Raw genomic sequence first — 14,289 nt, 5'->3', positions numbered from 1 at the left:
AAGCACTATAAAAAAAAAAGCCAGAATGCTGCACAGCACATCCTCTTGTCCTTACTGAGAGAATATATCAATACCAATTTCAAAGAACAAATAACTTTACTGAAGAATAGCAACCTGATCATACATTGTTTTCTGTAGGAGACCTTTACTGTCCAGCAACTTTAAGACTTCTTGAGACTTTTCACGATAAAATGATTCTCCTGAGTATTCATCAAAGTGTACTCCTAGACGCTAAAAGGATTCAGAAACAAAAGAAAAAATTACTTAAATTTCCTATTTTCTTACCCTAAGATAAAATAGAATGCTCTATAGTATGTCGCACAGATGGGGAAAATAAGAATTAGATCAAGTCACTCCTCTGCTCTAACTTTCTAACGGCTCCCCCCACCACCAGTCAAGTCCTCGCAATAGTATGAAGCTGTCCAATTTGGCAGTTGCTAGGCACATGTGGCTATTCAAATTAAACTGAAAATTTTGTTTCTCAGTCATTCTACTCACACTTCAAGTGCTCAATAGCCACACATGGCTAGTGGCTATCACATTGGGCAGTATAAATACAGAACGTTTCCATTACAGCAGGAAGCTAGATTGTAGCACCCTGGAAAATGTCCTACGTCATGTCCACCCTACAATCTCTTCAGCCTCCTCTCCCACTGTTCATCTTGCTTACTTACTTACTCCAGCCACGTAGGCTTCTTTACTGAAACTTCTCATTCTAACCAGACAGCATACCTGATCTCTTCTTTCCTGCTTCATTTTTTTTCATAGCATTATCACCATCTAACAGACTATATGTTCTTGTTTAATTTACACTGCCTTTGTTTAATTCACTGTCTCCATGCTAGGTGTAAAGTCCATGAGAAAATTTACTTCTTTTAGTCATTGTATTTTTCCCATGCCCTAAAATGTTTATTAAATGAACAAATTTATACTCATTACATATAGGCCTAAGGAATCAAAAGAAGAAAAAACAAGAAAAAGTGAAGGTCCAACAGAAGCAAAAAAAGAAAAGCCAGACAGAAATGAAGTATCAGAATGTCACCTAATATTTAGTCTGTGAAATTCACAGGCTTCAAGATGTTTTCATAGCTCCAAATTTCAGCCTAAAGAACAATATTTGAGTCCTAATTTTCAACTCAATTACAAATCTATTCTTAAAACATGAACTTAAGAAGAAACTTTACTACCTAGTAGTACTCAAGAGGTGCACCACATCCCAGGAGAGCAGGAAAGAGGACAGGTACCTTGTAAATCCGAACATACTCTTTTATGCTCAAATCCCGAAATTTTTGCCATAGAGCAAGTGCTTGCATGTCGCCCAGTTCCAATCGCTGGAAGAACTCATGCGCTGATTTTGCTACACTCTTATCATCTGCTGCTTCTTTATTAACTTGTACATAAACCTAAAAGCACAACAGTACATTAAACGAAGCAATTACTAGCCACAGTTATCTTCAATAAGGAAAAGAAGAAAACAAAAATCCTGAGAATTCTCATTTAAAGGTTATCCAACAGCCTTCACCATAGAGTGTAACCTTTTTTTTTGCCATGGGCTTTTAGTCAGCCCTACAGACCTTATTCTCTGAATGCTTCTAAATGCATAAAATACATAGGATTACAAATGAAATAATTACATTGAAATAGTATTCCAAATATTTTAAAATTTGTGATATAGCAATGAAGGAAAATCTAAATTTCTAATAGAGGTTAGTGAAAATAATGTTGTAATTGTTTTCTTTCTATCCGAGTTCACAGCCCCTTGCAATTAAGAAAGCCTGGCTTAGACTAGACTAGCAGGTCTTTTTTTTTTTTTTAAATGTCAAACTATTATTGGGGCAACATCTCTGAAAAAAGGTTGAAGAAAGTAGGATGGTACAATCTGGCAAAGAAAAGGCCAAAGGATGATTTAGCCTTTGTTTTAATGAAAGATTTTTAAAACTGTGCTCTAAATCTGCAAAAGACCCCCAGTAAGATGGTGATCTAAAAGACCTTTATGATAGTTAGCTTAATTACACCCTAACCTGGGCTCCTGAAATCTTGGGCATTCACTTCTGGTGTTTTTGCACCATTTGTCTTAGATGGTTTAATTCTGTAACCACCCAATGACAGGAGTGGAGTTGAATAGCTTATTAAAGCTTTTCTAATTTTAGAATTCTGTGTTCAAAACACAGTTGTCAACATTATAGCTCAAGTAGTACTGAAGTTAGGCATATGGACTATAAAGATTTTACTTACAAGTTAACAGCTCACTTCCAGAGTGAAACATGAATAATTTTACTATCCTCATATTTTTTCCAGAAAGCTATTAAAGTAGCATGAAAGTAATAAAAATTGACAAATAGACTACCATAAAAATATGAGGCCTCTAAACTCCTACAGTAATATCAAAATATCATGGCAGCAATGTTTAGTTAGAAAAAGTGATTTTACTGCTGGAGAATACATTGGGACAACCAGATTATGGCTTATACCCACCAGATACTACCAAAAGGGACAGGGCATTAAACATCTGTCTCAAGGTAAAAATGTCTCACTTTTCATAGATGGCTAGTGTTAATTACTGGAATGGCAGAATTGAACAAATATATGCTCCTAAATAAAGGTGAAAACTACCTAATATATTTTTTCCTCTTTTAAGCATATTATAGCAGGCATGAGACTGGTATCCTTAAAATGTTCTGTTTGCAAGGTTAGCCCTTGGCTGGCATCTGGGAACTTGGATTTTAGGAATGTTCCCACCAGCCTAACTGATAAGAGTAGCTCACTATGCCTAAACTGTTCGTGAAAATAATATGGTTTATGTTAAATTTACCTGCTTTCCTTCTGAGTTTAAAATTTAGTACATACTAAGGAGAAGGTGCCTACATAATTCTCCTATAGAATCCTTGGGCACAGAGCATGTAATAAGCTTTCCTGGTTAGAAAATGTGCTGTCTCAATTTGTTGCAGGAGGAATTAAGTGCATCCTATGTAACCCTACTAGGAAAGAACTCTTAGAAGTTTGGGCCTGGTTTCTTCTGCACTTTACCCCATGTGCCTTCTTCCTTTGCTGATTTTGCTTTGCATCCTCTTGCTGTAATAATTAACAGCTATCAGTACAGCTATATGCTGAGCCTGTGAATCACCAAACCTGGGGGTGGTCTTGGGAAACCTGAAGCACATATCATAAAAAATTAATTTCCATGTGGTCCTATGAATAAGTCTAGAATAAGTCAGTTAGAAAACAGAGAAAGATGATTTTGGTAAGGTGCAGGAAAACTGAGTCATTGTAAGATACTAAACTGCAAACTTCCTGATTTTCGAATAAGCTATCCATTGACAACCACTTAATTCAGGCACACCTGGGAGATACTGCAGGTTCAGTTCGAGACCACTGCGATAAAGTGAGTATTACAATAAAATGAGTCATAATCTTTTTGCTGGTGGAGAGTCTTGCCTTCAATTTGTAAAAAAAATGCAACAACTGTGAAGCACAGTAAAGTGAAGTACAATAAAGTGAAGTACAATAAATAGAGGTATGCCTACAGTTCAACCTACAGGAGTAGAGACACATATGGTTTGTGATTCAAAATCTCTCTCTTACACACACACACACACACACACACACACACACACACACACACACACAGAGATATACATGCACACAATTTATAAGCAAACATGCACAACAGATCCTTATTTTCAGAAGAAGAAAGATTTGTTTTTTTAAATCTAAGACTCAAATAGCCAAACATTTAAAAATCTAACATGCATTCAAACTACTGATAAGAACAGTTTTAGAAAAAACTTAACCAGATTCTTTTCCCTTTCTTGAAATTTAAAATAGAAATAAAACAGAACAAAACATATAAACCCTTTCTAATACTTGAAGAATTTTGGCATTTCAGCAACTTGTAGTTATAAACCAAACATTATTGAAAATGAACTGACACTATCAAACAATAGAGAACATTAGAGAAGCCTTAATTAGCACTTAACAATCTGCCTGTAAAATGCACAATGTAAAACTATAATTATTAATGTTCATCAATGTTTTAGAAAAGAAATGCTTTTTCCTTTACAAAATAAATTTTATACTATGTATTTCTGAAATTATAGTTTTTAATTTACAGTTACTACAAATCTTTTACCCTAAGAATGTATGCATTTTGAAGATAGCTTCTTTTTGAGGCTAGAGCTAGATATAAATGGAATAAAAAGGAAAATTAAAATTTGGATTTGATAATAAATCCAAATGTGGCTTAAGCAAAGTGTTTTTGAAGATGGAAACATAATTTTTCTTTTAGTTACTAGAATGTAAAAGCCAGCTCAGCTGTATTTCCATTAGGAAATAAACTAAATGTCTGAGACTTTCTTAAAAAAATATTAACCTTTTCCTTTCATTATTTCTATACATTGAGATTTCCAAAAAGCATGACATTTATTTGTAATTTAACTAAAGATAATTAGTGCTTGGGATGACTGGCCCAAATGTAAAGAAATAGTGTGAAAAATAAGGGAAAATTGCCTAGGTTGAGGAGGGTGAATGGGAACACTCCCAGAAAGAGAAGCCGGACAGCCCCTGGGGTGGCATTAGGCTCTCAGAGGAAAATGGTTCACAGTGTCCCTAATAGGAAGACACATTGCTAGACCTATGGAATGGGGCAACAGCAAGGACCTCCCAGGTGAAGCCTGTCACACAACCAGATGGACCTGTGTAATTGCAAGGCCTTATGTAGGCTTGGATATGGGCATATCAGTCAAGACCAGTGTGCACTGAGGCCAAGAAGAGGCCTTCTTGCCCATTCTGGGATGCATGTAAGAGCCTGGGGAACTCTGTGATCTAAGAGTGGGGAATCTTTAGCCATGACTTAAGTTGACTCTTATCACTCTCAAAAGTGATGGCAGGGTTCAGATTTAATTAGGCTTATAACATAAGAGCTATTTCTTGCATATAAATGAAATAACAAGTAAAATTCACATTAACCATAATGATCACTTTTGCTGGGAAAAAAGTAATGTGACCTAACCAATAAAACAACTCTTAAATTCATTTCTTTATATAATCAAAATTTCTAACTGCATAAATAATCCTACATTTCTAGAATTGATTGGCTTCAATTATTTTACTTAAGTTTGAGAAATTGTTCTGGGACTCTAAATCCAGGAAAAATATGGTCTCTTAAGAAGTAGATACTTCCTCCATGTTTTAAAAAATGAGAGCAAGTAAAAATTACCAGTCATCAAATTGATGCTTTGATCTTGCCCTATTTTCTATTTACTTTTTTTTTCTTTTTTTTTTTTGCTACTGACAAAGAGAAACTCAGGGCCCAATCTCTCTACACTATTACCTAGTTATACATTATCCTCTGACTTTCTAAGTCTAAGTGTCCATCATTGTAATTACCTCAAATCCATTTAGAAAGTGGCTAGGTAAAAATAATGAAATACAGTGGGAGTCTTTTTGAACTTAAGAAAAAATTTATACTATCTGTGATAATATATCACATTACCTTTACAAATGCCTGTGCTAGGGTACAGGGCTAATGAATACTTTATTGGTATGACATTTATCTCTTATGAGAGGCTGCTCATATTTCAGAGGAATTCCTATAGTTCTCAAAATTTGTATTAATAAGCAACATACAATGAGTCAAATTCTAAAATCTTCTGTTGCAAAAACAAAAAACAAAAAACAAAAAGGCTGGGTTATATATTCCTAAAGGTACAGCATTAGATATTATTCAGGTCCACTCAAGTAGTTTAAATCTAGAAGGAACCCTGAGAAATTCCTTTTAAAAATTATTAAAATAAAAGTAAATTAAAAAAGTAAAACAGAAGTAAAAAAAAATCACTCATGATTTAGATTTAACATAGATTAACTTTTTGCCATAAGAAATTACTTTTCAATATAAATGGAAAGGCTTTTTGATAAGTGTTCCAAAGATTATTACTAATGTTTTCCTTGAATCAACAGTGTAAATTCCAAACAGCAAATATATGTTATTTAACTAACCAGGCATTTCAGAGGGAAGGAACTATCATGAAACCACTTTCCTATTTCATGACAAGTTAGAAAAACTAAAGAAAAGGTTTCGGATGTTGGCCTACAAAAGTCCTAAGTTCATGTACAATACAGCCAGATGTCATGGGCAAAGAATGACTACAGGTACAGAGAAAAACTAGTAATGAAGCAAAGCACAACAGAAATTTGGTAGAGAAATGACTCTAGGTGTTAAATATTTTCATCACAGAAAAGAAATGCTAAAACTGTCATATTTCTAACTTGGCTGAGACACTGAAATGGGGAGACTGATCATGGTGTAATTCTGAGGGAGGTAGGCCACAAAGTCTGCTGTTGGATGGCTTAAGCCAAATTCAAAATAAATATGCCAGAAGGTTGAAACTGCCCAAACTAAACTACTAATTGTATCCTTGATACAGCAATTTGAGGATGAAAGAAAGAAAACGCTATGGAGGTAATTACAATCAATGGACATGAATGACTCAGAAAGGCCTTTTGTAGTGCTAGTGAGGGGAGAGAGGACACAGCAATGCAGTGCACAGAGCTTAGTAGCCAGATTGCCTGTGTTGGAATCCTGAGTCTGGCCCTTGGGTTTTTCATCAATAAACTTCAATAATAAAGTAAGTTAGATTCTGAAAAATAGTAACTAGAGTGTCCAACAATATTTAGCCCTTCCCCAGAGCTATACAATAGGTTTTATAGTACATAACTTAAATGAAAGATAGAGAAAGGGCAAAGAGAACTACAAGACCAAATTCATCCAGACATTTACTGCAAGGCATGATGTTTGGGGCTGGGGATAAAAGACCAGGAAGACATGGTCCTTTAACCCAAAGAGCTCACAACTACAATTTGACAAGGGAAAAACCAGGGGTTTAACCAAGGTTCACTTTTTTTTTTTTTTTTTTTTTTAAGGAACAGGAGAAAATCATTTACTATTTGCTTAAAGCTCAAAAAAAATTCCTCGTCTTCATTTATGCTAAAAGTTGTTGTTGAAAGTAATCGACAGTGTTGTCGAGTAATCAACCTGTAATTTTAAAATAACAACTAGGTCTGCAAGAATTAGCACAAATATAAAATAACCTGGAGGCTGTCACTTTAGGCCCTCCATTTTCTGTCTTGCAAAAGGAGGAGGAAGAGAGCAGGTGAGTGTTCTAATGGATTTCTATCTTCCACTACAAACAGCAAGGTGGGTATATTTGACTTGACCTCTTGTACAGAAATGCTGCTCCTCTATGAAGCAATTAGGCAAAAGAACACTTAATGAAAGCCAAGTCATCATTCCTTGAGTTTTTAGTTATTCATAGAAGTACCCCTTTCCCTTGTTTCTTATGTGTATCCATCAATTAATCACATCTAATATAGATGCATAATCTCCTCTTTATGAGACTCAAAAGGCAGGAAGTTGTGTTAAACTACATAGAAAGAAACATATGTTTAGGTTTCTATTTCTAAAATATTTAAAACATTATGGGTGAAAAGGTTTACTGTTTTCAGGATTAGAAACTTGCGGCAGGGTGGGAGAAAGGTGAGAATAGTAACTCTCATATGTGAAGCTATACTCTAAATTCTTAAAAATGTTCTCTCAATGACACAAACAGGTATTTATATTTTCTGCACCTTGGGTTGTCTCTGTGGGCCTGGATCTGAAAGGTTCACTAAGCTTGTGGCAAAATATACTTACTGTTATTCAAAGTCTTAAAAAATAATACAATAAAAATTCCAAGCACTAAGGTGGCATACTTTATTAATAGACAACCATAAAGAATAATTTTTAAACTCTTGACTATCAATAAAACTCTTAATGGGAAAGAGAAAATCTTTTAGGTAATATTATAAATCAAAATGTAGGCATTTAAAGTGCACTGTAGGCATGGACTCAGGAAATTACAAACCTTTAAAGGTCTTTAAAAATTAGAATGTATTTTTGTTAAATTTAGCTACAGAGAGCTCTAGGAGAAAAACCATTTACAAAAAGAAAAATGACACACTCTCTGTGGCTTTGGCTAGAGAAGTAAAACATTCCTTTGGACCATGTTCTTCCTCATACACAGGCATAACATTGTTAGTCTGATCTCCTGGTCAGTCACCAACTTGGCTGACATTGTACCCATATTTCTTCTTGTGAGGCCCAGAAATGGCAGAGATAACAACTGAGACAATGAAAAGGAAACACATCCCTGGAGATTAACTGGACAGGAAGAGTTTTATTAAGGAACTCCAGGAAGGACCGAGGACAGAGAAACAAATGGATGAAATGCAGTAAGACAGAAAGGAATTCACATTGGGCAAAAGCGAGGAAAAGGAGCTGAAAGAATGAAAAAGGACATATACAAATTCTAAGAGAAACACACCTTCCTCCCTCCGCACCAGAACAAGAGTAAACAAGTATATACTCATGTTTTTCAAGTCTAAATTAAAGTTATTACCATGAAGAAAGCTGCAGTACACAGCAACTGACAAAAATAATTTCTCTCTGTGTTGACTTATAATCCTATGTGTTTATTCTAAGAAGATCCTATACCTAGAGAAAAAGGAACCCTCATACATTGTTGGTGGGACTGCAAATTGGTATAGCCACTATGGAAAACAGTATGGAGGTTCCTCAAAAAACTAAGAATTGATCTACCAGTTGATCTACCATACTCTACTGGGTTTTTACCCCAAAGACTTGAAAACATATATCCAAGAAGATATTTCCACACTGATGTTCATAGCAGCATTATTCACGGTGGCCAGGACATGGAAGCAACTAAAGTGTCCTAAAATAGATGACTGGATAAAGAAGATGTTGTACATATATACAATGGAATATTACTCAGCTATAAGAAATGAAATACTGCCATTTGTGACAACATGGATGGACCCTGAGATAATCATGCTAAGAGAAATAAGCCAGACAGAAAAAGTTGAAAACCACATGCTATCACTTATATGTGGAATAGAAACCTAAAAGAAACAAACAAACATGACAAATAGAGACTCATGGACATGGACAATAGATTAGTGGTTACCAGAGGGTAGTGGGGAGGGGGAAAGTAGATGGGGTAAAAGGGGTCAAATATGTGGTGACAGGAAAAAATCTAATTATGGGCAGTAAACACACAATGCAAAATATATATGACTTACAATTGAATTGTACACTTGAAACTTCCTGGATTTTGTTAACCAATGTCACCATAAAAAAAAGATCATATACCTAGAGAAATATTGTCCCAAATCAACTAAAATAATAATAAAAAAACACTGGATATGAAAATTAAAAGCAACATTTAAAAGAAATGTAAAAGAAAAGCAACATTTTCAATTGTTTTGGTTGCTTGTTTTAAGGAACATTTTAAAAAACCTCTGAGATTAAAAATGTGTTATCAAGCTGCACAGTATTCTGAAAAAGAAGTTGAAGCATTTTCTAATATTGTTTCTTGCCAACTTACTTCAAACAGATGCTGTAAAGGATTAGACTGGAGTTTTTCTTCATAGCCAAACAGTTGGAAGCCAGTTCCCAGAAGACCTACCACAATAATTTGTAAATGAAAAAATTATAAAATAGAACAGCAGAGAACAGTCATGGCAGGGAACTAGTTTTATAAAAAGATCAATCTCTCATAATTATATATCCTGAGAACATTGCAAAACACATGCTATCACCTTTTGCTACCCCATAATCTGACACGAATCAAATTCAATATATTGAATCATAAATTCAATATATTGGAAAAGATCAATCACTGATATTAGTGTCACAGAAACCAACAGACTATGAGCTCATCAAAGGCAGAGCCTCAGACTAATTTATCTCTGTACTAACAGTGCCCAACACCTCCCTAGCAGACATAATAAAATGAGAATTTATTGAGCAGCTTCTCCGGGGAAAACATCATGATACCAGGCACTGGGCACTCAAGATTTGTGAGAAGAAACTGATGGGACGTGATTTCAAAACTTTCTTTTTAAACTTGCAGATGTTAAAATAAAACAAAAGTGGAATTAGCTGGGTGTTATAACGTTAGTTCTTAAACAAGTAACTGAATTAAAACAAAAAACTTGAAACACCCATGGACTACTTCTCTCATCCAAGGTGACCGAGCAACAAAGTTCTTTTATCTGGCTATATGTGTCTTTTGTCCATGGTATTTTTTTAGTCTTTGATGATAAATTCAGAGATAGCATTAATTTGAACTTTCTTTAAAAAATAGTAATAGATTCCAGCAATGAAAATTCCTGTATCAACTATGAATATTTATACTCTAAAGATATTATGCTAAAAGATGATCACAATTTCAGTTTGAAAGGATATCTGCAGTCTGGGGCCAAGAGCTATAAAAGGTAGTTTAATTATTTAAAAACCAATCTGTTTTCTACAACTGTATCAATTACTAAGCTTCAGCTCTAAAGAAGCTATTGCCACTGGGCCTTGCTGGTGTACATTTTTCTATACAGACTCAGCAGAAAGTGGGATGGTACTGAATACATGGATATACAATACTTTGGAGCTTAGACAGGATCTAGAAGGATGACTGAAATATGTACCAGCTCTATTCACTTTCAAGAAAAAGCGAATGGGATTGTGATTCAGGGTCTTGGGAACAGGGTGTGGAAAGATGCCCAGAGTGTTCTAAAAAATAAAAATAGGAAAAGTAAAGGCCAGTTCCATTTAACATTCCACCTAATGTATTTTCAAAAACTAATTCTGTTTTTAGGAACTGTCTGCCAACTTTCACTAAGGGATAGATGAAACAGCCAAAATTAAAACTCTTCAACAATGACGGTTATAATGGAAATGTTGACAGATCATTAACCACTGTAGTACTTTAGAGAAAAACAGCTATAATAAAATCCTGCAGCTAAAATTTCATGAATACCATAATCACGTATTTGCTAATGCCTGTGAAATGCCTAAATCGGTCAGACTAATATAAAGCGAACACCATCTATTAAATCTGATTGCTGAAACTACAGTCTAAACCTCTGACTACCTACTGCTGTGAACTGCAGGTAGATTTTTAAAATGCAGGGCATGTTTTCTGATTCCTCCACTGTGAATAGTAAGGGTACTGTTAACAGGTTCAAGTTCTACCCTTTTTAGGGTCTAAAAAAGATTAACTGAAAAGGTAATATTCATAAGAGAAGGTCATGATAAATCTGTCTTTTGATAGCTTTGATTTCATTTCGCTAGATATGGAACAGAATATTATCAGTGTGCTTTAGAACTTGCAGTGCACACTGCATTTTATAGAAGCTTTAAAACATTACTAGCCTTTCTTTTCGATTAGTATTATAAAATACTACCCAGGACAGAATCATTCATCATTCTGAGTGCCTCTTATGTGCGAAGCACTATGGATACAAAAATAATTAAGACATGGTCCATGCCTTCAAGGAACATATCATCTAGCAGGGAGAGAAGCACACAAATATGCATACAATAAGACAGAAATGTATTTGAGTAGAGCCGGGTACTAGAAACTTGGTAATGTGAGAAGGTGGGCAGGGGCATGTCTGTGTATCAAAATGCTTTACAGAGGTAACACTAGGGCTGGATCTTAAAACACACATAGTAGTTGCCAGAAAGTTTTAAAAGTTTGCAATTCACATTCTACCAGTCCTTCACTACCTCAGTAACTTCATTTACCTTGCCCTTCTGTACTTTCATTACTAAACTTATGACATTGGAGGTAATTTGTGGCACTCATCTGTCTGGGTCTCACTCCCCCACTGTATAATTTAAAGGGAAGTCAAAGTGTCCACTTTGTTTTCCCTCTAGGCTACTGACTGAGTATAACAACAGATGACCCTTCATGTAGGATGGCTGAGGGTGGCTAGACTTTGTTTTAAAATGGCAGGGTTGTGGTTGAGAAGAGTGTATGTAGGTAGACTTACTTTTCCCCTGTATACTCACTCTACACTTAACTCACATATGTAAGCTACTTTTCTTTAATAAAACCACAAAAGCCTGTATTTATCAGGTGTCGCTCTAAATGTGTGAAACTTTCTCCCCCAAAACTTAATTGTGTGGTGAGAGTTACTCTAATAAATAGAATACAATGTTTATGCAAAAGAGACATTAGGGAAAAAAAAAAGAGGCACTATATCTAATGAGATTCTGCCTATATTTTGTCCAGCTAATCAAGTGACATGATATTTAAAAGTACTAAATTTCACAGTGAAAAATAAAATCTCAAACTTACCAAACTGCATGCCCCAATCTCCAAGGTAATTTATTCTGGTTACTTGATGTCCTAAAGCTTCTTTGAGATTTGCTATGAAATTGCCTAGTAATCAATAAAATAAACAGTTTCTCATTCTTGTTATCCATTTCTTGTTATCCATTCTGTCGTAAGAACCATGTGCTTCTCTATTATCAAAGTATAACAAAATTCTTTTGGCAAAATTTACCATCTCAATTTTTTTTTTTTTTTTTTAACTAAAACATTCACTATTGTGTTTTCATTTATGTATGGAAAGGAAGCAAGGAATTATTTTGGGGGAAGTTATTCCAAAGAATCTCATAATTTTCACAAGAACAGAATTTTCATTAAAATTAATGGGAGTTGGGAACACACAGTAGAGTAATTGCTACTCCAAGTTAATCCCAAGAACAGAAAATAACAGAATCTCAGAAATTAACAAGAGATAATTTGGCTGTGCTCTAAAGAACCTGAGACCATGAACCATACTGTTTTTTCTCTAAACAGCTCACTTTACCTTCTTTCAATCACTGAAGTCCATCTTCTCATGCCTGCTCCCTAACAACACACAGCAGTCCAAGGCCTTCACCCCTTTGAACTGCTGATATTGGTTTGATATTCAACATCTATTCCACTCTCTTTCTAGTGTGCTCTCAACATACTGCAGAGGCTAGAATTCTAAAAATTACATTTCCCAGAATCTCTTGCAGTTAGGGTTCCAGATATCATTTAGATTTGGGCCATCAGATACACCTTGCAAGAGGTTTAGAAGGTGGAAATGAGGTGGAAAAGGAGCCATTTTTATTTTTCTAACAAGCATAGTTGTGAATGCTTTGTGTGTATGTGTGTGACATCACTAATAGAGGGCCTACTGTCCTGTCATCTGACCAACAAGGTAACTGAAAGACTGGGTATGGGGCTCTTTGGCTAGTATGAATTCTAGAAGGTATGGCAGGACTCGTGGCAGTTTCCCGACTACAGCGGTGGCAGCATGGTTGTAGAGCAGTGGAAGTGATTGCAAAAAAGGCAGGTGCTCCCTTGATGACCAAATGGTATGGTATAGTTTTAGGAGTCATTGTTGTCGGCTTAATCCAAGCTTCTTCAGTACTACCAACAACTTTGTAAATTACTCAATATCCTGTAATAAATCTCTTTCTATTTTTCTGCAAATATGCATATATGACTTAAATTACTACAGCTACTTCTCTTCCAGCTCCCCTACTTCTAGACTTTCTCACTCTGTATAGTCCCAGCAACAGGAACCACCTTACAAAAGTACTCAGACTGTATTCCTATTTTTCTTAGCACCTTATTATCTTACAAATCCAACTAAAAGACTGAATCTAGGCTTTGGAATTGATTGTCTAATTTCCAGTCTTAGCTAGTTGTGACACTTACTAGTTATGTGATTTTAGAAAAGTTACTTTTGGTATCTGAGTTTCCTCATCCATAGACCAGAGTTAATAGTACTTACCAACAAGGCTCTTGGGAAACTAATTGAGCTAATACATGGAAACACTTAACATGGAAAGTAAATTCTCAATAAATATTCTCTCTTCCAGGTCCAACTATTTCCCTTAATAACTATTAAACAACTTTATCATGCTCTACCCATCATTTACTCATTCCTATACTTTTGACTGACTCATGTAGCTTTTCTTATATAGTATATTTCTTATACTTTTTTCATCAAGTCCTGTCATTTCCTCTCAAAATGCTGCTTGAGGACTTTGTAACAATGACAGCTGACTCCAGTTTAATAATAATTGCACGAAGTACTGATTTCTCCAATTCTTAGAAGTATTCAAATACTGTTAAATGGCTTTGTCTTAAGCATGCAACAGACAGATTTCTATACCAGAAGACAGAGTAGATGAAATAAACTTCAAAGTCCCTTTCAATTCTGATATTATACAATTCTAATTACAGTTTTTAAATTGGGCTGCTGCATTATATGTTTTAAATACATGAAAATTGTAAGTATATAGCTATGACATATGGTAGTAATCTCTATTAGAATAGTCTTGTTTTAATTTCTAGTCTGGATTTAAAAAATTAAGATATGATTGACATATAACATTGTTTCTTTTTAAAAAGA

At 34.9% G+C, this 14,289-nt stretch overlaps 2 protein-coding genes across 2 annotated transcripts in view; one reads left to right on the top strand and one right to left on the bottom strand.

The window, feature by feature from the left end:
• Window positions 1-14,289, bottom strand: part of RARS2 (arginyl-tRNA synthetase 2, mitochondrial) — a 68,889-nt gene that overhangs the window by 11,499 nt on the left and 43,101 nt on the right. The window contains exons 7-10 of the mRNA XM_011367377.2: window positions 12,192-12,275; window positions 9,438-9,514; window positions 1,245-1,403; window positions 125-231 (exon numbers count right to left, since the gene is read on the bottom strand). Coding sequence (XP_011365679.1) covers window positions 125-231; window positions 1,245-1,403; window positions 9,438-9,514; window positions 12,192-12,275 — 427 coding nt within the window. The remainder of the gene's footprint in view (window positions 1-124; window positions 232-1,244; window positions 1,404-9,437; window positions 9,515-12,191; window positions 12,276-14,289) is intronic.
• SLC35A1 (solute carrier family 35 member A1) overlaps window positions 1-14,289 on the top strand; it is a 58,530-nt gene that overhangs the window by 40,812 nt on the left and 3,429 nt on the right. The window lies entirely within an intron of this gene.

This window comes from Pteropus vampyrus, unplaced genomic scaffold, assembly GCF_000151845.1.
Source record: "Pteropus vampyrus isolate Shadow unplaced genomic scaffold, Pvam_2.0 Scaffold133, whole genome shotgun sequence".
NCBI lineage: Eukaryota > Metazoa > Chordata > Mammalia > Chiroptera > Pteropodidae > Pteropus > Pteropus vampyrus.
The sequence above is the reverse complement of the archived record's forward strand: the minus strand, read 5'-3'. Positions and strand labels throughout refer to the sequence as shown.